This window comes from Odontesthes bonariensis, chromosome 12 (assembly GCF_027942865.1).
Source record: "Odontesthes bonariensis isolate fOdoBon6 chromosome 12, fOdoBon6.hap1, whole genome shotgun sequence".
In the NCBI taxonomy this organism is placed as follows: domain Eukaryota; kingdom Metazoa; phylum Chordata; class Actinopteri; order Atheriniformes; family Atherinopsidae; genus Odontesthes; species Odontesthes bonariensis.
This window is the reverse complement of record NC_134517.1, coordinates 19616566-19641293: the sequence shown is the minus strand read 5'-3', so window position 1 is coordinate 19641293 and position 24728 is coordinate 19616566. Positions and strand designations below refer to the sequence as shown.

Below are 24728 nucleotides of genomic sequence, written 5' to 3'. Positions count from 1 at the left end.
GGAACATGAGTCATTCTTATTCACGAGTTCATTCTTAACAGGCCACTTTGGGTCATAATCACAAATTACGTGCGTGTGACGGCAAGATGCAGTTATAAAGCTTCTGACGTATCGGTATTTTATTATTATTTTTTTTTAAAAGGGTTCTTTGGAAGAAGTACATCAAGTTTTTGTCTCGGCAAATATTTTCTGTGTTAGTTAGAACTTTGGTGGCATAATCATGAACACCTTGGTCTACTCTACTGGTTTAAATGATCAATTTCCTCCAAATTGTACTTAATTAGCATCAAAGAGTTTGTCCTGGCAATTCTCAAACACTGCATCAGGTGTTCAGTACAGGTTAAATCCAAATGGGAATTTAATATCAAAAGGTCTTGTTTGAAGGTGTTAACAGATTGAAAGGGGCCACAGGGCCCAGTGATGTTGAAAAGCTATTGTACTTTTTCGTAGCCTTTTTGTGTGTGTGTATATCCAATTTATGAATTTTTTTTGTACTTTGATGCTCCTTTTTTGTCCATTTTTGTGAGTATGTAATGCTATTGTATTTCTGTAATGTATCTACCTACCTTATCTACCTATCTTCATGTTATTCTGTTTGTGTGTGTGTGTTAAAGTGTGTTACTGTGCTCATTTAGTCTGAAAACATTAAATGCATTGGGTGTGCAACATCTTTTCGGGACCAAAACACTGGACCCCAGGAAAAAAAAAAAGACATTTAAATGATGGCCCGCTTTTGGTTTTTCACGGTTTGGGTTCGGGATTTCAGTTGTGATGGATAAGGCTGTGGTAACTGCTTCAGAATGCATTACTTTACTGAGAATCCATCAGACATTGTTGTGTATGTATGTGTGTCGAAATGGAAGAAAAGTGAGTTGAGTACAGTTGATGGATAGCTCAAATCTCTGCATTAGATCTCCACACTCCATACTGCTGTGACTGTGCTCTATATTATTCACACCCTGCAGCGTTTTTATTATACACCTTTCCAGGTGTATAATTATCATGTGCCATAGAGGAGTGATGATGTGAGAAGCAGGCATGAATGTGAGTGCCCTCACTGCTGTTTCCACTGAGAATAAGACACTGGCCACAAATGATTGGATTAGTGTTTCACCCCCCTTCCACTTAGCTTAATCCTCTTTGCAGATTTTATGTGTGTGTGTTTGTGTGTTTGAAATCATTTGCTCCCATTTCTCTGTATGCTTCAACTGATGAGCGGTAAGGACAGCTTGTTGGGGGTGAGTCTCCATCGTCCGACATTGGACACAGGCTTCCTGCATCCAGTGAAGTTGTGTGGGAAGGAACTTGCAGCTTAGATGAGAGATGAGACATAGAAGAGGAAAGCCAAAGAGAGTGAGGGCGGGTGGAAGAGAGGGGAAGCAAAGCGAGACATGTGCTGTGTGCAGAGATGGAGATGAGCGTTAATAATAGAAAATCTTGGGCCTTGTTGAGCAAATACTGGCACTTGCAGATCAAGGCAGCGCAGCCAGAGGTGAAAAAGTGGGGGAGGTTGTGGGCGCAGGCTTATGGTGGAATAGAGTGATCAGTTGAAGGTCTGTGGGGTTTGGTATGTCATTGTCAACCTTTCTAAACAGCCTGCAGAGCGATGGGCACTTTGAAGTTCGGCAGAGCTGCTTAAATCCTGCCTGAAAGGATGCAGAGAACCAAGAGGCAAAGGGAGGAGACGGTAATATGCAGAAAGAATGAAAGGGACTGGAGGGGCAGGATGGATGGAAGGATTGATGGGTGAAACATGGAGGAAGGGAGTGTGAGAGTAATCAGAAGTAAGGAAGTTTGTTTCAGGAGGATGATAAGAGACAGGCAAGCATAGGAACGCTCTTAGTGCACCAACACAGTTTGAGATATATATATATATATATGTATATATATAAATAAATATAGTTTTTTGGGATGTGTGAGTAATATATTTCCAGCAACTGTAGATGAGACGCTGAAACATGAGAAGCAGTGATACAGTTCTACAGTTATGAGGTGATCTGAATTGGAAGTGGGTAGACTGGGCGCCGCCAGATCAGCACGCTGACATCACAGGAAATCAGGAAAAGAGGCAGCTGAGGTCTGAGTCACTATTGAAGGCTCCCTCTTACCTTCTGAATCCTAAAACGCACTCGGACAGATTTTAATAGCATTCCTCACTTCAAAACACACCAAAAGAGATGTGCAAAAGATTAGCAAAGCTGCTGTCAAACCCAGCAGATTGCACACGGTTTGGATGAAAGCACAAAGGTGTGAAGTAAAATATTAGATAATACATGAAAATGTTGGCAAACTGAATTTCTAGTTGTGTACATGGTCTATTAATCAATTCACACAGATCCTAATTTTAGTATTTTCTTTCATCACATGACCCCCAGGGGGCTGTGTATATATTTTGTTTTCTTAAGTGCCTCGTTTATTCTGCTCAATTTTCACATGTAGCAGCAAAACAACTAGCCTGACTAGCAATTAAGCTTTAGGTTAAATGTTCGCACAAATATTAGAATACGTTAGGAGAACTAGTTTATTCAATTTATCAGTTTAAGCTCCGCAAGGTGTTTCTATAATATTCATGCATTTTATACAGATAAGTGTTCCACTTGACCAAAAAAAATATGCTACAAACCCAATGTTGCCGCATTTATGACTACACAATCCGGTTCTGCTTTAAGCAAAGGAATGATTACTTCAATCACAGTTTCCACTTGGATATGTTAGTGTAACTGAATAAAAATCATATTCAAATGAAGGGCTCTAAATTAAATCTAATTTATCTGATTGTGAATTAAATGTGCCCCAGAAAGAAAGCAGTGCACAAAACATCTGAGACTCAGGAAGCACAGGAAAGAAAACAAAGCTTATGACCTATAGAGGCGGATATGCACGTTTGCCCACGCAGTACAAAATCATAAATGTATGTACACACGCAACAAAATGTAATCATGTTTCTTCCTTGTTTTTTTTTTTACTGTGGTAGACTCGGTGAAAGCTGCATGCATTTGTTTAAAACCAAGACAACCCTCTATCTCCGCTCGCTCGCTCGCAAAGACTCATGCCTGTTCTCGCATGGACACACATACATGGGTGCAAATGGACTCAAGCTAATAACAACGAATGAAACAATGGGGACTCGGCGGAAGTGTGAGAAAGTTACAGTGAGAGGGGCGAGGATGTCAAAGTTAAAAAGCTGTCGTGGTGAATTATTAATGCTGAGCATTGTGCCCACAGACGCAGCTCTTACAGACTCTTACAGACTTTCTTTCTCTCACACACACATGCGCACACACGCAAACACAGCTGCAATCCCCAGTTGCTTGTGCAGACAGGAAACAGCGTACTTGTCACTCTGTCTGGATTTGGGGTATGTGTAAGTGCTCTGTTGTCTCCGGCCCCAATGAGAGGGATGTTTGTAGCTGTTCCCTGAATGGGGAATGTTCTGTGTGTGCTTAGTGTGTGTGTGTGTGTGTGTGTGTCTGTATGGGTATGTGTAAGGGGTTTAGGCAAGATTCACATGTGCCGTATGCCTAAATATAGGTTACAAAGACTAGTAATAATAATAATTACTCTTCACTAGGGATTTTACACTAGAGTCAGTTTGTTTCAATGCACAAAACATGCTCATGCATCTGTCCGTTAACAGTTTTAGGTGAAAACACTATAGGAACATGGAGGATTGCTTGTTTATGACACAAAAAAAAAAAGTTTTGAAGGTTTACCTTTTTAGTTTTCTACTGTCTTTGCTTATATTCCTTCAGTGTGCAAATGACAGACAGTTGAAAACTTTTATTGTTGATCAATTTAATTTCCGAAAGGCTCCAAACATGAATTGTGCAAGGGACTTCTAATCCGAGGTTTTCTTACCATGTTTCAGCCACCACACGTGTGTATTTTCAGCATGTTGGCAAAAACAAACGGCACGTGACTTTTGTCATCCTGGCTGATTTTTATCGGTTTAACTCAAATACATAGTTTATGCTCATCCCTGGTCGGGGATCATGGCGAGGACTAAAGATTAAGGATGCATCTGGAAAAACACAGTTTATTATCCATTTCAAAAGCACCTGTGCTCTTCATCTCGACACACTTAATGTCTTCCACAGACTCGTGTTTTACCAGCTCTCACCTGACTCCCAGAATGCCTCTAACCTCAGTGTAGTACAATTGCAGTGATGTCTGTAAGGTGAAGTGCTAATGTGTGAGTGCATATAATAGCAATACTGCTCAAGAGTCACAGCGATGTTTTTCGAGTGGTGTTTGTAAGTTGTGTTTGTGCGGACATGTCAACCTTAGTCAGAACTCCCCAGAAGACTTAGTTGCACATGTTTGGCTCTTTCTGTTTTTTCCTGGGACATGTTGTGTGCATAAACTTTACCAGTGCTAAATATTTAAACTGCAGTTTTGTAACCCATGTTTTTTCTCTCCCCCTCCATGCCCCTCTCTCCCTACCTTCATCTGCAGCCGGTGTTGCTGCGGCTAAGAGAGTGGTAACGGTGCAGAGCGGACCTCTGGTTCGGACGGAAGGCTCCCATGTGACCATCTGGTGCAACGTGACGGGCTACAAAGAAGGCTTGGAGCAGGACTTTGAGTGGTCCATGTACCTGCCATCAGTACCGGACCGGGAGATCCGCATTGTGAGCACGGCTCAGTCAAACTACGCTTTTGCTGTGTATGCCCAGAGGGTGAATAATAAAGAGATCTTTGTGGAGAGGCTGAGTCGTGACTCGGCTGTGCTCCACATTACCAAAGTGCAGGCCAAGGACCAGGGTCTGTTTGAGTGTTACACACCCAACACAGATGGGGAATACCTGGGATCTTATAGTGCACGCACTAACCTCACTGGTGAGTCTCTACACACGCATCCATACAGTTGATATAAAATCAGAATGTCAAATACAACAACGCCGATTATGAGCAGCCAATATTTCTACAGTTCAATACAGATATAAACCGATACTCATTCTCTGTTTATTTTTATTGGTTATTTAGTGTTGTATACACACAATGAACTACCTGCTCTGTTGTTATGGGCTCTTCAGCTTCAGCATGCAGCTAATGTGACACACATACACGTGACTTGAATTGTATGTATAGAACTGGCATCTAGCAGAGATAACAGCAACACTGTAGCTGTGTTGCCAAAGTGAATATTCAAAGATTGAATTCCTATTTCATAAAAGTGTTCACATTATTTTCAAGGTCACATTAAGCTTTTAGTAGACATGATTTCAATATGTTGCAGAGAATACCAAAACCCTGAATACAGTCTTGTCCCAAGTTTGTGTTACTTTGGTATAACTGCACTTAACTTGCAATGGTTTTGCTGTATTCACCATTTGAGCATAATCTAAAACGGATAAGAGCAGCCACAAAACTAGCCTTATAAATGGGGACCTTCTGATGATGTAATAATCAGCCTAGTCTTACCATTTTCCTACAAGAAAATGGGCAGTAGATAATTTGTCAAAAATATAGCAATGTCACCCTTTTTTTTTTTTTTTTTTTCTAACTACACAACTTTTTGCCGTTATTAGTAAAGTACATGTAACCCAAGCCATATATTTTGTAACATCTTCACTGAGCCATTTCCATACAGAAAAGTACAGAAACTCTAGTGGGAGGGAAAAAGAAAAGAGCAAATACTGTGGAAAAGGTTCAGGACCCATCTTGAACGAGTGACCTTTTGCATTCAGGTCCGTTGATAAGTGTCTTGTGCTCTCCCTTCCTTAAGTGTTTGTGGCCAAGATACGGTGAGATGTCCATCTTATAGTTTACATAACAAACAGATCACACAGAGTCGGAATTAAAACTAGAATGAAACGTGGGGAGTGAATCCTCTGCCAAAGCCAGAGCAACATTTGATCTTTCCTTTTTGGAATGCTTCACCTACCTATCAAATCTCATGGAATTCAGCATGGCAGTTTCTGTGTAATCTTGCTGACAGACAAACCACAGTCACATATTATGTGCCTTAACCTCAGCTCTCATCTTTGTAAAGCCATTGACAGCTAGATACTGTGTATTGTATCTGTTAATGTCAGTCTAGTTTCGCACAACCCCCAGCTCTTCTGACATGGGAAAACCAAGCGGATAATCTCACAAACTTCCACACACAGGCTCCCATCCCACCTATTCATTCCTTGCCTCGGGCTGTTTCTGCAACATGCCCAGTGTGTAGGCAGGATGAGTGAATCTTTCAAACAGTAGCGCAAGTTTCTCTCTTCCACTCCTTGATTTTCAGATGTACTCAAAAGGCAGCACTGAAACCACAGCTGTCAAAGTTGGGGATTCCATTCCAGCCATAACTTCATGCCTTTGTCCCACAAATGGCTGACCTTGCACTTAAGGCCAAGGCTCAAACCAAATGCTTATGGGCTGAAAATTGTAGCTGCAATTATTTGAGTCCTAGCGTTTCCAAGTCACAGTGTGTGTACAGCGAGTTTTGAAAAACAAACTTGTGTACGGTCTTTTGAGTCAGCTTCACATCATGCACAGCTGCAGGCTTTTCTTCCCAGAAGCAAAAGAGATTGGATGCTTATCAGATCAATAGGGTTGGCATTCAATGACTGAATGTTTCCAGGTCTTCTTAGGTTATGATTGCTGATCTGTGCAGTTCAATCTGAATGTGGGGCAGGGCTCAGTGGCAGGGCACTGTGAAACAGTGCTGCTGATAAAACACAGTATTTATAGATCTGGGTGTGAGAGTGCAAGACGGAGAGTGTGTGAGCAGAGGTGTTGAGGGACTGTTATCTGAGCTTCTCTCTGTGTCTCTAACCTCTTAACCCAGTTTCGAAGGTCAGGGTTGCACAGTGGGGTCTCTCCCATTTTTCTCTTTCTGCCATGACATGAGTCCTTGTGTGATCTGCACGCCTCCTTGGACAGTTATGAGCAAACAATACCATGTCCTCCGGCCTTTATGCCCCCTCTTCTATTCTTTTTTTTTTCTTCTGTCTTTCATTCTGTCATGCGTCTGCCTCTATTCATCAGCCATAGCCTCTCTCTCTCGTTTGCTTTCACTCTGCTGTATTAAAAAATCCCTTTGTTTATGCTGCCTTTGAGGATTTGTATTTCAAGGGTAATGTCAAAGGACAGCAATAGGCACTAAGTGTTATGAAGGAAATTACAGGAGGACGCATATGAGCTAGACAGGAAACGTCTGTGTGTCTGTGGGGTGGTTGGGGTATATGTAGGGGGAGTCTGTTCAGTAATTTGTGCCATGAGTACTGGGTTATATCTCACTCCCAGTGATGCACTGCATCCAGCATCACCTTTCTGTACAAAGAGCGTAGGATGGTTAGAACGTGACACTTAATACCTTCTGCCTGAGGACAAGAACCGTTTCAGGAGTGCACCGGGACACCATTCTGTCTGAAACAATGATTTTGTGTTTTCGTTGTTGTATTGTCTGTCACATTAAATCAGACTGCCTGAGTGTGATTTGTTATCTTGAAGGATGATACCGGTTTCTGTTTGTAAGTCAAAGATGCTTTTCCTTTTTTTCTGAGGAAGTGTGTAGTTAGAAACCATGCCTTTTTTTATTTATCTTTTTTTCATACCCTCCGTGGTGCTAAATGTAGATTATTCAAGTGAAAGTGTAGCTCGACTCGGCCTTTAAGTGGCAAAAAAGCCTCAGGGAATTGCTGAAATATTTCACACATGAACAGTATAATTGGCTATCACGGCACAAAATCTGGATTATGTCCACTAAGTTATAGAGCGGCACAGAGATGCAGGACATCATTTTTATGTAATATAGAAGATTTAATGTGACTTTTCAGTATTTTCATCCCAACATTTATCATGGAAATGTAGGAAGACTCACTGGTTTGTTTCCAGTTGCAGCAGGCCGTTGTTTGCTGCTAGTTGCTAAAGAAGTTAAAGTGTTTTACGAGCTAAGACACTATTTATTCCCTTCAAATAGATAGTAATTACAAAATGTAGCTACAAGTAAGATTATACTGGAGTTTTGATCATAAGGTGAAAAGTCGCATGACTTTAGTGTTAAAGTTTGCTCGACGTGTAAATGGGATGCAGGAAAGAAGGTTTCTGGCATCTGCTTCCAAGAGGCATGAAAGTGCATTTGTTGTATCAAGAGCCTGGAATAACAAGCCCGAAGCCAGCCGTATATATGTTTAACCCATCTCCTCAGGAGCTAAACTGATACTATGTAATTGACTAATACTTTATTTATCCCCAAAGGGAAATTATATTGTTGTGGTATAACGTGATGAAGAAAACTGACAAAATTTAATAAAAATTAAAATCAACTGACAAGCATGTCAAATTGGAAGTTTAGTAGAGAAGGCCACAAATGCACTGGTATGGGGTTTTGTGCTTGTAGCTTGGCAACAGCTGAACTGATGACTTCACGTGGATTTTTAACAACATGGATGGAAAGCTTTGTGGGGAGGCATTGGAATCTGTAATATTTTCATGCCACCATATCTGCGCTCCAAGCTGGTCAACTTGATTTGCCAGAGATTTGGCACATTCCCTGTGATGATTGAGTGAAGAAATAGACTTCCTCCTATTTGCTCTCCATTTTGTTCCTGCCCTACATCCATCACTTCTTCTATTCAACTTGTTAAGAAATGGGATCTCATTCCAAGCATTACTTGGGCTTTGGAAAATCCGATCAGCTGCTTTCACATGTAAACAACTCTCCTGTTGGCACGGTTATTCATTATAACCAATATTAAAAAAGTGCCAGAATTACCACCAGAAATCCCTGTAGCTGCATAGCATCTAAACCAGTGCAGAAAAATGTTCATGTAAAAATCTGTGTTTTCACTGGATGAAAAAAAGAAACGGATTGTTCTGTTTGACTATTTTATTTTTGTTAAGATTCGGTTAGTTTAATGTTTCTTGATGGCTTTGATGGAAGCCATGAGTGTGTTGCTTATGTTTTGACCCTTGATGTGGCAATAAAAAAAACTTTTGTCAATACATTTGCCATGCAGAATCAAAATTACAAGGTTCTGTCGGTGTGTTTCGATTGATCAGGGACGCATGTCTTCTAATATTACACATCTCTTGCTGTCATCTCTTTTAACCGCCATCTTTGCTGTTTGTGCTCCAATAGAGGCGGTTAAGAGCAACACAAGGTGCTATTTAACTAGCCACTTGTTGTTTTCTCAGTGTACACATTCATTCTCTTAAGCTCACTTAAGCTACTGCTGTTGCACTTGAGTATATGTCTCTATACGCCTATATTGTTTGGACATTTGTGTGTGTGTGTGTGTCCCGGTTTGACTTCCTCCTACACATCAGATTGCAGAATTAAAAAGGACAACAGCCTGACATAGCCATCACGGTTGTCCTTATCCTACGCACCAGCCTGTGTGTGAGCGTGTCCAACAGCTAGCAGAACAACAAGCCCTGGCTTATACTCACTGATCTTACTTATGATGCTCACATGTACCCTCACTGCAACAGAATGCACCAGAGAAGTCATTATGCTGGCAGATACATAGATTCTAGCCTCCGCGTTTGGCAGTAGTCTTCAATTCCCCTTACTGTCAGGATATAGTGATAATGCTGTAGAATCAAAGACTTTGTAAATTTTCTAACAGTGCTATTTGTGAGGCTTCACTTTATTCGCTGCCACACTGGTGACAGAAAGTCCATCTTCAGAGGTGTGACACAAAGAAAAAAGTTTGGCAGCAAGTGGTCTCGAGGAAAAGAAAGTGAGATGGATAGTATGGTGAGGCAGAGGTGTGGAAATTGGAAAAGAGAAAAATGGGGACAGAAGCGACAGGTTTGAAAGTAGGTAGTGGAGCGATGCGGAATAGAGTGTGTGACCAATAAATGATGAGCTCTTGCTCTCACTCCAGTGTGATTGGTTAAGCCCCCCACCCCCCCACCCGAGGCATTGCCCACAACACAACCAGCGTAATAAGGGTGCATTTTAAATAGTCTCTGCCTGATGTGATTCTTAAGGTTAATGTTGTTACCGACCGCCATACAAGTTCTAAAATGCAATTAGCCAGCACAAATTGAGGAGACGGAGAAAGAAAGAGACCGAGAGGAAAAAAAGGGTTGGAGATGAGACTGAGGAATTTCAATTAAAGAAAAAGAAATGTATTTCGCAAATCATTTTTAGAACAAGCCCCCGGATATTACCATATTCCTTCGGTCACGCTTCTCATTTTCATTGTATGTATGGCCTATTTTTTTTTTTGTTGTGCTCCATGTTCAGGGGAGAAACCTGATGAAACTGTGGGCCTATGGTGAGCTGGAAATTTGCCTGACGAAGATCAAAATGCAAATATCCTTTCTCTGTTTTTCCGTACTTGTGTGCTTTTATGAAGAGGTCAAAGAACCAGAGTGTTTTTGTAGCATAGCCAATATTGTGCACTCCTAAACATACAGTCAGAGTGGCTGAACCACTCATCTGCTGAGCTCAGCATTGTGTGTGCATGTCTGATTTGTGTTTCTCCCCTGCTTTTCTTCTCACAAGAGAGTCGAAGCAGCCAAGCTGCACTCCTCTACTTCACTTAATGAGATAGACCAAACAGGGAGATGTCATCTCACATTCTATCTGTTACACCGGGTGACATGGAGAGCTCGCCCCCCCATTTTTCCTGTTCTCAGTGCTGTCTCCTTATCTGAATGCTGCTCGCTCCATCACTCCAAAGCACCAGATTTGATTCCCGGTCCCAACCTTCAGCTCCCATGCTGGCATTGGTCATGCAGGTATATGGTTTTGTCAATAAAGCTGTTCATTAGGCTTTTATCACTGGAGAAAAAGCAGGACTGTGATTAAAGTACAAGACTGGGGAAAGAAAATTGTATTTGATTTAAGACCAACAAAGTAAAATGGTAGTAAAAATCAGCCAACACGATACCTCTTTAGAGAAGATGTAAAAATGAAATTTTGTGTTGACAAAACAGATGCACAAGATACTACTTGAGGCGGGGAAAGTAGAGAAAGTAAAGACGAATGGACAAGAAAGGTTGTATCTCTGTGTCTCTTGGTATTGATCGCTAGTACAGGCCTGTGTGCCACTGGGGCATTTTATCTGTTTCGTCTTCCCTTGCAGTGACACTTAAATTTTCTGGCTCCCCTTTCACTCTGGCCTTACCATTCCCTTTCAGTTTCTTTTATAATTACATTTCCTTTTCTGCCATTTGTGTGTGTGTGTGTGATTGCTCAAACTGGCTCTAAGCTGCGGACCAGGCAGGAGTCCAAATGGAGAGAGATTTTTATCACCACGTCTATCTTGCCATTTCCTTGCACATCTCATCTACTTTAGCGGACAGCCAATAACATTATTGCCACGCTTACCTAGCATACAGAGATGCACATGTATACATATGCACACTTGAAACAAACAGTCACAGTGGCTCAGTGTAGTGAGCTGTTAGTCCGGACTGGCGTCGCTTCCATAATTGGGTTTGAGAGGAATGGTGCTGTGACTCCCATTTCTACTGAACCGATGTGAACAGAAGTTTAACAACCCAGTGGCTCTGTGGTTGATAAAACTGCAAAAGAGAAATTGTAGCACTGCGATTAAAGAGCCGAAGAGGCCACGGTGGACTCCGTGAAACTGTACCCTTGGAGGATGAGCTGTACCAAAAATTTATTTTCATATGCAAGTTTGGTGAGACTTCAGAAATGAAAAGTTATTTGATAGTTTTACACCTATAATTAAATCATCGTTGGAGGGGCAACTACTCCTGAGGTGTGCAATCTTACCTCAAAAGACAAAATCACACAGGGCTTTCTGACATTTACCTTTCTCATTGGCCAATATCCAATTCAGTTCCTTTGTACTCCCCTCTGTGTTGCATGTTGTCACGTAGGGTAGGCCGTACACTTTTCTTTTGAGTGATCAAGGGTTCACGTAGCTCTCTAAAATGTTTGACGACGATGTCCTTGCATCCTCCAAAAGAATGGGACATTCTACATGGCAGCAAACAATATGGAGGTCTGAGAGTGAAAAATGGAGATAGAGCACAGGAAACTGAACAACTGTTAAAAAGGCAGTTTGGATGTTGGACAAATTACCTGTGTGGACTACCAAAATCACAAAGGACCACATTTGCAGCTAGAAATCTTAACACTTGAAGAATGAAGTCTTGCTCAAGGAGAGTCTCCCCAACTATACACTTCACACTCAAAAACTCAGATCAGGTCTTTCATAGGGTTACCCACCAGACCTGTGTTCACTTGTTGATAGGATTTGTGTAGGCTACTAGTTTTTTGGTCAAAGTATTGCTGCTGAGGGAATATGATGGGCAAGATATGAAGCAGTTTATGTTAAACGTGAATTGAAATGCTCCTGTAACCACAGACACTCTTTCAAGCATATGCTGCTTTGTAAATTTTATCTGTAACCCGTATGAAAACATAAATGATGTCAGTGGTGCTCATTAGCCCTGCTTCTGTTAGTCTAATGAGAAAGGATTTTCCAAGTTATTTTTTTTTTTTATAAAACAACAAAATGCATATTAGTGTGTGTGTGTGCTGAGTTTTACGCTGATGGGTTGTAGCTGTGCCGCTGTAGCTACCTCCAGTTGATTTGATTAGCTTAGCTAAGCGCTAACCCTTGGGGACCTGGTTCCTTGAATATGAATGTAGCATGAATATTGATACGAAGGAATGTGCTAATGAGTGTTTGTGTTGTTATAATATGTGTAAGTAAAGAGTGGAAATCGCAGGGTAATAACCTCAAGAAATTATACGTTTGAGAGTGTGATCCCGGACACTCGGGCTGCTTCTGTATCATTTGATGTTAGCGGCTGCTTTGAAGCCACATCTTGGCATGAAGAGGGAACAGATGATTTGTCCTGGTTCAAGCTATACATCTGATAATCCCATCTGACACAAACACACGTGGCCGTCACAATCCATTTGCACACATTCACATGAACAACAACAATCGTGCACAGATATTGGCACTCATGCCCCTTATTGTGACAGGTTTTTCAAGGACTTCAAGGGACATTAAAGATGGCAAAATCTACACTTTTTCAGTAATGGATCCTTTGCTTATAGGTAGAGTGCTGATATTGTTAAAGACTAACTGCACCTGCTGCCCAGGTTCCGTGCAGTGAAATTAAATAAAGTGGAAGCATTCCTTTGTCTCAAACCCACAGTGTGCAGTTGTGCAGCTACAACATACCTGACTACACAAAACTGTTATTATGCTACGTTTAGCGTTTGTGCTGTTTATTCCACACGACTCGGTTGTGCTTTATCACAAGAGAAAAGCATCAGTGTGAATAAACAAGGAAAAATCAGTAGCACTGATTTGATAAAGGAAAATCAGTATCACTGATTACTGACTTTCCTTTATCTGTGTAGTTCTCACATATGTATGTATGTATGTGTCTGCCAGCATGCAACAGTCCGCAAGGGTCTGTATGACATGTATTTTACAAGACGGTGTCTGTGAGGCTCTGTGTGCAGGCTCCTTCATTCCCACACATTTTTGTGGCTGTGGAGAGTTCTCTCCAGAGTACACGTGTACTGTCCTTCTTGACAGGCCTGTACAAAGAAAGACAAAAGAGAAAAGAGCTTCACCGATATGGTTTAAAGATCATCATCACACCCGCCTCATTAGGATGGTAACCACAGCCTCATTATTTGCAATATGAAACGATTGTTTTAAATGATTTAGTTAAAACATCTGATGTAAAGGATTGGAGTGTGGGTTGCAAAGCCAGCCGAAGGCATCTGAGTGAAAAGGAAAGTGGAGAAACCTTGGAGGTTAACCTTAATTTGGTGAGGCAGCATCAACAAAGCTGATGGCCCTCAAGTTCCATCTCAGGCACACATCATTATCTAAAATCCGTTGTATGAATTTGACTAATGCCAACACATACTCACGAATGTTTAAAAGCTTTTATAATAACTAACTGTATAATACTGCGCCCACATACAGATAGAGGCATGACTTGTCCCTTCTCCCAGTTGAATTAAAGGAAGACGACAGACATATGCTGCCACCTGTGCCTTGGTGCCAGGTGTACATCAGGATGTGGGCAAAAAGAGGTGTGCATGTGTGTATGAGTGGGGTGGGGCTAGGTTGGCATATGCCATAATTCCCCTTAGTGTTGACAGATCTGTCAGACAGTTGCTCCCTCATCTGCTGCCCTGCTGGATTGATGCCTGGTGATTGAGGACTGCCGCCCTCTCATAGTGGAGCTTTGCGCTCTCCCTCAGTGACACTGTTCCTCAAACACTGACACGACACATGTACAGCTGCTAAGCCTCTGCACCTCTGGCCAGCCTCACGTTGACCTCAGCCTTGTGCTTGCTCTAATGAAATGATACCCCAGATATTCTCACTGTGTGTTTATCCACAATGCAAAAGCATTTAGGCAACTGTTCATAAACCTGTATGGCAGTGCGCCCTTAATCGGGAAGCAGTGTGTCTACATGCCAAAAAGCAGGGCTTTGTACTCTGATTAAAACAGAGGGATATGCTTTAGAAGGTTTACGTGCACACACATGCTAGCAAATAGAAATGGTCAGATGGCTGGGGGTATAACTGGTTCTATCCTCAGGGAAGTCTTAATTGGTCACAGTGCTTTACCATCTGGGGTTGGAGCGTTGATGGAGGAGAGATGAAGGGAAACTGTGGGAGCTCCTGTAATGGGTATAGAAAAAAAGAGGGGGAAGAGGCAGTATGTGCTGTCCAGGGATGGAGTTTATTATATATTAATATTTACATCTCCAGAATTATTACTGTCCTTACATACTTTATAAATCTACTTTATAATGTACAAGTGTGAGGACGCAAGAATGACTGACTGCACATGTTGTGTTCCAAAACATGTTTGCCCCAAGGCACTCCAGGTATTGTATGGCAGCATCCGTGTGTATGTGTGTAGAAGTGGTAATGACTCTGGGATGTTTTCCTGCTGACGTTGGCAGTTGGAGCAAAACCCTGCACATGGGCTAACAACCTCCAGGACAGTAGCAGTGGGGAAAACAAACAGACCCACAGAGGGTTGGTGTCTGTTTATATTTCTGTCTTCTTGAGGACAGTGTGTTTGCAGAATTTCATGTTTTTAGAGTAAATAGGTGGATAGGAAATACAAGAAAAAAAAAAAAATGTTAAGTGGAAAGATGGATACAGTTGGCCTGGATATAAGGAACAGAAACGCAGAGAAGGAAGAAAAAGAGAACGGGAAGCTGAATTGAGGGTTAGGAGGAATATTTCATGTGTTTAGACGTGACAAGTAAATCTTTGATGCTTTAAAGAATTTCTGTCAACGATAGCTTTGCACACAGCTTTTCTCAAACGCTCTTAGGAAGATTTGTCTTTCATACTCCCACCTCTCTTCTGACTAGCCCTCCTCTCACGCCTTGCCTTTTTAATCTCTTGCATACTCTCCATCTTCCCAACATATTCACTCAGACTCCTTTCCTTGCTGGGTCTCAGTGAGAGGCAGTGTCATGTTGTGTATAAGCGTGTGTACCGGTGAATGTTGGTGTGCTTCTTATTGCCTGTTAAATCCTTCTCTTCTGCCAATGTGTAAATAGCGACCCATATTAGAAAGCGTCTCCTCGCCACGGATCCCTCTTATCACAAAATTCCGCCTTTTAACTCCACGTCACCATTCTCCTGCTACAATAACAAAGCCCACTCCTTCACTTCCTGCCCATCTTTCTTTTCTTCTCCTCTCCCACCTTCTTCTTTTGTTATGCTGTTCCCTTCCTGCCTGTGTTGTACAGTGAGAAAACCTGGGCACATGGAAATAAAAGCCGTTTAAATGAACTGGCCAAACATACTGTGAGTAAACTGTATTTATGTGCTTTAGATTTTTTTTTTTTATGATAGTATTTCTATTTACATTGGATATCACACCAAATTAGGTCTATAAGGGCATTTAATGTAGCGCTTTACAGGCTGGGGTTAAACAACGGTGTTTGTACATCTAAATGGCTGTAAAGCTGATCAATCATGAAATGTCTTGTGATAGCATCAAGGTTTTTTTTTCTGGTAAATATGTTACTAATAATTTCTCAAGTCCTGCATCACAAGCAGAAAGAGCCTAACCATTTTTTGATTAAGAAGTTTTAGGAGTGTTATTTGCTCACTTGGAAATCTCGACAGAAGGCAGTGACTTTACGTAATGTACTAAACAGTGAATGGAAAGTTTCAGCTGAGATTTTGAACGGCACAACACAATGGCTACTCATCATATGGTGGATTACATAGTGAACAAGTGGACAGTTCAAACACATCTAAGGTTTGCTGAAAGATATGAAAGAAACTGAAACACGCCATGATGTTCTGTAGGGTTGATATACATTTGTAACGTTTCTCTCTATAGACTTAATTTGATGCACCTGCAGGTAGCTCCTTCAAGGTTTGCTTGACAAGCTAATTTTTCAGCTTTTTTTGCTGAAGCGTGTATTACTTATAATTACAGACATTAACGCATCAGTGTCGGAATGTTGGATGGATTAAGTCCAGCAAACCATCTCTGCCACAAGTGTCCTCAAACAGCGAACCAGAGCAGCTGGAAAAATGTCACTGCCAGTAACAGGATTGACAGAGAAAGAGAGGGAAGAAATACCAGGCTAAGAGTTGAGGCAAAGTCAACTTTGGTCTGGGGTTGTTGCTCTACCTAGGCTACGCTGTCTGGTCACGGGAGAATGCAAAAGATAGAATGAAACTCAGAAATGGAAAAAAAAAAAGTGTCTGTGACCTGTCTCCATCACAACTTGACTGGCAAACCACATTGTACTAAAGCAACACTAGAGAAGTTTGTGAACTTTAAAACGATGTGCTTCTGACTTGTTTTGCAGTACATTGGTTTTTGTTATCCACATTCCTGGGCCCTAAACAGCCCTAGAGCGCCCGGGGGCTGAGATCCCGCCGTTCACGACTTTAGTTTCCAGCTCATCACCACACTGTTTGGCTTTATGGTAACTTGACATTCTTGGTGTCTTTGTGGCCTCCTCAACATGACAACAAATACATGTTTGGCTGTAGTGTGCGGGGTTTACACAGAGATTTGCTTTGATGATAGGGGTGTTACATCCCACCAATTTAGGGGGAGCTAAACAGCAAAGAATTAGCCTAATTCTATAGTTTTACTTTAACACAACATGCATCTCCAGCAGGCTGAAGGAAACACTCTGTTTTAATCTGTGATCTTTAGTGTCAACGAGGTGTATGGATGTTGTTAGCTAGAAGTTGTTGTTTTTTATTGACTGCGTTTTTGCCATAGTTCCAAAGCTTTTTTTTTTTTTTTTTTCATTTACATTCCTCCATTCACAGTTGTGAGTAGAGATCATCTTATATGGGGTTCACAATGGCCTGCGCCAATCATTCGTAATCTGGGAAGCCAACGGCTGAAATATGATGACGATTTTTATTTTTATTTCGCAAACCTAATTGTAGATATTTTGTATTTCCGTGAAAAGTAATAATTCACAAATCGCATTATTTCTGTCCAACTGCAACAAATGTATGCTGTAGATCAACAAGTATACATGTTATTACATTGAAGACTTCTGGCTCATATTGTGTATGTTAACTCTGTGCAGATAGAATAACTCTAACCCATTGGGACATGGAAATTGGACATCTGGACCTGCTGTGTCTGGCAACTGATCCTTTGTGATTTTTGTGGTGGTTCTTGTTCTGGTGCATCAAACGATCGGACTGGGATCTGGGGAGTGTAGTAAGACTGGGCTAACTCATTGGGATCTTTGTTCTGTTTCTTAAGCTGTGTACAGTTTTTGAAATGTGCTTTAATTAGTATTGAGGTTTGAGAGGCTGCTGCCATTGGGGAGTGACATTGCCATGAAGGGCTATGTGATTGGTCTGCACCCATGTTAACCGGGTGGATGGTGCGCGTCAAAGGAACATCCATTTGAATGCCAGGACCCGAGGTTTCCATGTAGAGCAGTGTATTGTAACAAGGAGATCAATGTTATTCACTTCATTTGCCAGTGGTTGTAATGTTGTCACTGATCAGAGCTTATCAGTGTCATTTTCCCCTTGAAATCCTTTGCTGCCATCAGTGAAAGCTCATCTTATGTTATTCAGAAAATTAATTGGAAAATAAGGGCTCATTAGGATGAGACACTTTCAAAACATGTGGTTGCAATATAATGGGATGCTGTGATCAACCTACTGTATGTTCCTCCAAAACTGAATGCTAATAAGCTGCACATCCCAAAGGACTGTGTGACCCCGTGTAGTTCTGGAGGGAATGTATAGGCGGGTAGAGGGGAACACCTCTGTCATTCATATTCATCTGTGTGTGTTGGATAGCTAGTATTCCTTCAGGCTTCACTGTCTGTCTGTTCGGGTGGTTTTTGTACCATGTATCTATGTGTTACTGTATATTTTAGTATAATGTCCAATAGCCATAGATGCTCAGTTTCTCTCTCCCTTCTGGACGCACTAAGATAAATGGGGAAAATGTTATTCCATTTACTGGTATTATGACAGCATTATGTAAATAAAAAAAAAAACTGTGTTCTGTGCCCAAGATGGGCTGAAAGAGAAAGGTGATAAAAACAGAATAAGTGATAATTAAGAGCTGTCCGCCAACTCCTCTAATGAGAAGGAAACTCACCAGATAGTGTGGTGAACTGGAGGGAGGGGGTGGGTGAGCTGCGGTGGTGCACGGATGGAGGAAAGCTCAAGTGAGGAGAAAGATGGGACAGAGCCTGAGCACGAATGACAGCGTAGGGAGAGAGAAAGAAATGCTTGAGAAGATCCCTTTATTAAATGAAGAGGGCCCTTCCCTCTCAGCCCTTGTGACCTTTGTGTTTTAGCACAGGACAGACGCCCACACTCACACACCCACTGAGAGTGATGTTCCGTTGGCAGGAGACCTCACAGCTCCGCACTGAAAATCTCATAACGGCATCTGTGAGCTCTCTCCAATCCTCCCCTCCCTTTCACCTACCTTCCCCCTCTCTGTTTCATCTCTCTTCATGTTTTTGGAAGATTGTATTTGGTGTGGTATGATGGTGCGACAGTCTTGGATCGGTTGAGATAGTGTGAGACTCATAGTTCCACATTTAAAAGGCTTATTCCTGACTAATTTCGGGGGTTTTTTGGGGTCAAATTTTACACTAAAGGGTTGTATGGCTGAAGTTTATTCTCAATCATTGCTTAGTGATCCCATTATAAACAAATATCAATGTATTCAAAACAAGTAATCTGCAGTAATTTGTATTTATGCACAAAACCGGCTCGGAAAAAAAAACACAGCTCTTTTGGCTGATTTTGTTGAGCAAAAGAGGCAATGATTAGCATGCAATGTGGGGCCAGAATGAAAAGTTCACCCTTCTAATTCAACTCTCTACTTGGCTGCATTCATGTTCAGAGAGAAAATAATATTTGATAAGAACCCTGGCATATTTTCCAGATGAGGCCTTCATTATTCAAAGAAGTTCTGAGTATGCCGATGAGCTAAGATTTTATGCCTAAGTGAGGTTCCTGCTGCTTTTATTGCACATGTGAATGTTTTGTTAATGAAACATCCACTTTTTAAGGCCATACTCAACTGTTTGAAATTATTCATGCCTCTGACAAAGAACTTATCTTGTATGCAAAAAGAAGGCTGTTGGTTGGTTACAAATATTTGCAAGTGAGTCAGCAGAACAGCCCAATTACAGGCAATCACGTGTCTCAGCAGATCAGATTTTCTTATATGCTAAAGATGTAGTTCATAATCATATAAGCACTAATCATTGACCATATAAGTTATCATATTGCATGTTTTTATGGTGGATTTGACATTATGGATTTATTAAGTGTATAGCTGCTTGTGGGGTAATTGTGACATCTTAATTATAGGAGACTAAATTAGGCAGTTGGCAACAGTAAAGTAGCATCTGTAGTCACGTAGGAGTTGCAGGAGTCGCAGGAGTTGTAGGATTGTAGGATTTTGGGGCCCGTTAGGCCCATTTTAGAAAGGGTGCACCATGTGTCTTTTCGCTGACCGGTAGAAAACTATGTTTTCATGGTGACATTTGAATAAAGAAATTGACCTCAAGGCCTGTTGTCTTGATTTTGTCATCATTATGCGTTTGTGAAAAAGTGTCTAAAATGTGGAGGGCCAGTGAGGAAAGCCCTACGCTCATTAACTTTGTCTTGAGGCATAAACAAAATCTTTACAATTGAAGCTTTGATATAAGGGTCACAGTTAAAACCTTTTGTAAATAAATTTGTAATCATTGATGTTCACAGTATTATGTTCTCATTCCAGTTCCTTTGTAGCCAAAGATATTCTACTCACCAACAGGTCAACTTTATGAGATTTTGTAGCCTTCTGGTCTCCAAAGTGAGGCATGAAGTGTTGTGAATGTATAAAAGTAAAGTTGAATGTGCATTATAAGGTTTTCATAAGTAGAGGCACTGTTATGAATGCTGCGATCCATTTAGCTGTTGCTTTGCTTTGGTCGCAATGCCAAATCTTGCAAGATTCAAGACTCATTCACCAGTCCACAAATGCCAGTTTAGTGTCTAAAGCATTTTTGAGTTACAAAATTGGTTAGAATATTCCCCTCAAAAATTGTGTGTCGAAAAGACTAGTCAGAATCTGTGTTTTTAGTTGTCTCCAGTTGATATTATGATTGGATCCAGGACCTGCTACAGATTTAGGCGAAAACCATGTGACTTTTTTTATGAAGGAGTATCACTAAAGTTGATTATTTTTTCTCATTCACATATAATTTTTCTGTTTCTTTTGTCAGACTGAGACTGAGTTAAGACTCAAAGCATTTCCAGTGGGTTGCTTGGCTCTTTAAAAAAGAAAAAAAAAATCCATATTGTATAACCGCTCCATCATCTGCCAAAATCACCATTCAAGCAACTTAAAGGCAGAGTTCGTGCAGTGAATTTGATTATACTTACATGCACACTAGGCACAATATGAAAGTTTGAAGCCGCAGACTCTCCTTAACGGACACCCTTAGGTTAGACAAGTGGATTCCGTTCTTGTGCATGCATACTGGGGCAAGCACGGTGCTCCAACCATATGGTCAAATCGAGCTATAACCATAGTTCAACTCAAATGTGCATGTAATCATGCGGACTGTTTCCTTGCTGTCAACTTCACAACATCTAAAAGTAAGCTACCCACTATGTTGATAGCTAATAATTGAGCAGTGCAATTCCACAAATCGCCTTTCATTTCACATGCGTCCTTATTTTTGTATTTGAACGCAAAGTGAATGAAAAGGGTCTTGATACTAAACAAAATCCAAATCCTTGAAACAGAAGCTTCAAAAGTGAAACTTTGCGTGAGTCCGGGAGCCGAGAGAGCACCAGATGAGCCTGTCAGTCACAGCTGTCACATGGCAGACAACAAAGCCTTTCAATAAGCTTTCCAATCTTACTAAAGAAGAAGTCATTTAGAACAGGGACCAAATATAGCAAAATCATGATGACTAAAAGGAAAAAAGCATTTTTGGAGATGAACTGACTCAGAAGTACAACACAGAGACGGGGACATATATATATATATATATATATTTTTTTTTTTCCATTCTAAGCCTGAACTGAGCGGTCAGTTGCATTGCTCCTAAAGGTACTTCTGCTCTGGATCAGCCCTTAAGCCTTGTTAGCTGCTGCTTGGCTGCAGCTGATAAAACCTGCCAGCGTCAGTTGCCATTTTAGCCGGCAAGTTGACAGTTGCTGGCTTGCAGTGAGAAAGAGTTTGTCTTCGTCCTTCCGCATAATTGTTACTCTGGCTCCCTACAAAGCTTAGCATCTTTCATGCCCATTTTAGACACAACTTGAAGCAGTTATTGAAGATTTGCTCTGCATCTTCAATTACAATAGGTGCAGGGTTTAAGTGATCATAGCGTATCCTGTATTATGGATGGACCCCCTGCTGTGGACACAGATTCCAAATGGCAGCCTTCAACTTGCCCTCTTTTTCTTTCCCTCTCAGGCCTTTGTTCTCTATTAAAGAGGGCTATCTCATGCCTTATCCTTGTGGCTCCAAGTCATTATCCTCACGTTGCCCTTTTGTCTTTTTCTTGTCTCACTCCATATCCTGTCCTTGTTATAAGTGGGGGGGCTCTTGGGAGTGGTGTGCAGAGCTGAGCTCGTCAGTTGCTCTCAGTCGTTTGAACCTGCTTTATTTCCTCATCTCCAGAGAAAGTGTTGGCTCTGTGTCTTGTTTGATAGAGTTTTGCTGGTGTGTGCATGAATTCAGTGACAACTACAATTTCTATATATAGGCTACAAACAGAATAATAATAATCTATCTGAAATAGTCATCACAAACAGTTGGTGTGTATGAGGATTGTTGGATGTGTAAAGAAAGATGTAAAAATGTATAAAATGGCAATGCCCCTTTTTTCACGTTTGTTTAATCCTTCCTGTTTGACTTCATCTTCAGTATCTTTCCTCCTCTTCTTACCAACCGCCCTTATTTCCCAGTTGAACCACTTCACCCCTCATTCTGACTCATCAACAGCTCTTACAGTGAGAACAAAGGAGTGGAGGGCATGAATGAGTATGATGTTGGGTAATAAGATTGCAGAAGACAGGTGTAGGCACGGTTTCTGTACTGATCTCTCTTTGTTTTACTTCCTGACCTAGTGCGCCTGCATATGTTACAAGCATCCCAGGTCAGTAAGTGGCGTCTGCTCGGAGACGAGGCTGAACTCGCACGAAGTGAGGCTGAGGATCGCCCACTTGCTCTGTTTTCCTCTCAGCAGTGCTCTTAGTTTCGCAGAGTAATTAACAGTAATTACCCTGCTGGCTTTGCCAAATGCCCATTTGCTTTGCAGCAACACGCACGCACACCAAAAAACAGACCCTCAAGAGCATTACCCACTGAAAAGCGGAAACCACTTCAGCTGTGGCTTAACAGCTGCAGTGCTTGTCAGTTGTAGGGGGGGGCAAAAGTATGTGGACATTCTTGTCTGTGGTTTGTGTGCCATGTTAGTTGTTTAATCTAAAACAAATCTGTTGGGAATTGGGATGTCCGTTTTTAGAGAACAAAAATCCGAGTGTTGCAACACGCCGTGATCTATGTGACAGTAACTTGTTCCCAAGGCAATGGTTGTGTGACAACCACTCATGACAGCACCAGAGTAAAGTCCAAGACTATAAGTGGCTTTTGCCAATCAATACTTTTTTCACAATTTGTATTGACAGCCGAGAGCCAGGTCTTATCACCCAATTTGGCTGATGCCGAACATTTGTAGCAGTGGTAACATCAAGGGGCAGTGTGAATCTCTGCAGTTCCTCCACTAATCATCCTCACTCATGAAAAGATGACGGAGATGAAAAGTCATCCTCTGCTGTTTTTTCTTTTAAAAAAACAAAACGAAAAACAGTCTCACAAACATAAAAAAAAAAGAAAGATTCCGCACATAAAAACACTGCTGTTTGATTTCTGATGGCTCTTTTTTCTTTTCTGCTTTTGGAACTTCGCACTGCGGAGAGATGCTAAAAAGCTGCACGCAAGCAGAGTCTACACATCAGACCCTCGTAAATGATCCTCTTTTTCTCCTCGTGTCATCTTTGCAAAATCCCCTCTTCTCCGTTGTTGTGTCCTTGTGTCCCTCGCACTTCAATCCCTATGTGCTTGGACTTAAAAGGCCAGCTTGAGGGATGGCAACTGTCACTCACTTCAGAGGGCTGGAAAAGTAGGGGAAGATCAGGAGTAGAGGGAGATGAAAGCAAAAAAATTGCAGATTAGGTAGAGCAGGAATGAGAGTTGTTTAAAAGACTTGACGACATCTGTTTCAGTCAAAAAAAAAGCAGAGAAACTGGGATGCTTTTCATCACATGCATGCAGGAGAACCTCCATCTAAAAAAACAAAAAGTGAAACATTATCTTATTCACCAAAGAAAAACAACTCTGTTTCCAGGATTAAGATTCCAGTCTCTGACATTATTCTACAAAAAAAAAGAAATCTTCATAAATGTCAGCAACCACGTGAATTTGAATTGTTCATTGTATGGTACGGCCTGAGCTACGCTCAATATGTGCACTAAATATAATGCTAAATGTTTTAAAGTTAATAAAGAGAGAAAAATGCCACCAACAGAGCAATCCTTGTTATCAGCTTCAGCATTCGATTTTTGCCAGGGTTATTTATAGCGAGGGATATTATCACATTTGTTTTGGCTTTCGAAGATATTGATGATAAATTTCTTGCCTGCTCGCTGTGTTTGTTTGTGTGAATCACACTGTAGGGATAATAGCCTCTCAACAGAAAAGACTGTCACGCTCTGCTATATTTAAAGGCATTACAATGAATCCACATTTTTTTTTGGACGAAGTCGAGCAATAAAAAGAAAGAGCTGAGGACATTCAGAACCTCTGGTATTGTTGAGAAATGCTTGTCTTGTTAGGCAGCTCGATTCTTCAGAGATTCATACGATCATGATGACGAGAGAACAAGAGAATCCATTGGGCTTGAAGCCATTTGTCAGAAGGGGTAGTTGTTTCACACTAGTGAGTGTCACATACGGGGTTAAATAATGATGGGTTTTAGCTGTGAGGAAGGACCAAAGGAAGGTCCAAAATAGGTTGGCATAGATGCTGCCGTTGCACCAACTGAAGAGTATTTCCTTATTGAAGGAACAGCAGCACACCAGACTAAGGTGCTGTTTACACATACCCGGGTATTTTGATAAACGAAGACCTTTCCCTTCGTTTGTGCCTTTCGTTTATACACAAACGGAGTTTTTTCCTCTGAAAACGAAGCTAAAAAAAAACTCCGGCAAAAGTGGAGATTTTTAAAAAATTCCGTTTAGCGTTTGTGTATAAACTGGTTG

At 41.3% G+C, this 24728-nt stretch overlaps 1 protein-coding gene across 1 annotated transcript in view; it reads left to right on the top strand.

Annotated features, from left to right (window-relative positions):
* igsf3 (immunoglobulin superfamily, member 3) overlaps positions 1-24728 on the top strand; it is a 77201-nt gene that overhangs the window by 13211 nt on the left and 39262 nt on the right. Inside the window, exon 2 of the mRNA XM_075479515.1 lies at positions 4456-4836. Within this exon, the coding sequence (XP_075335630.1) occupies positions 4456-4836 (381 nt within the window). The remainder of the gene's footprint in view (positions 1-4455; positions 4837-24728) is intronic.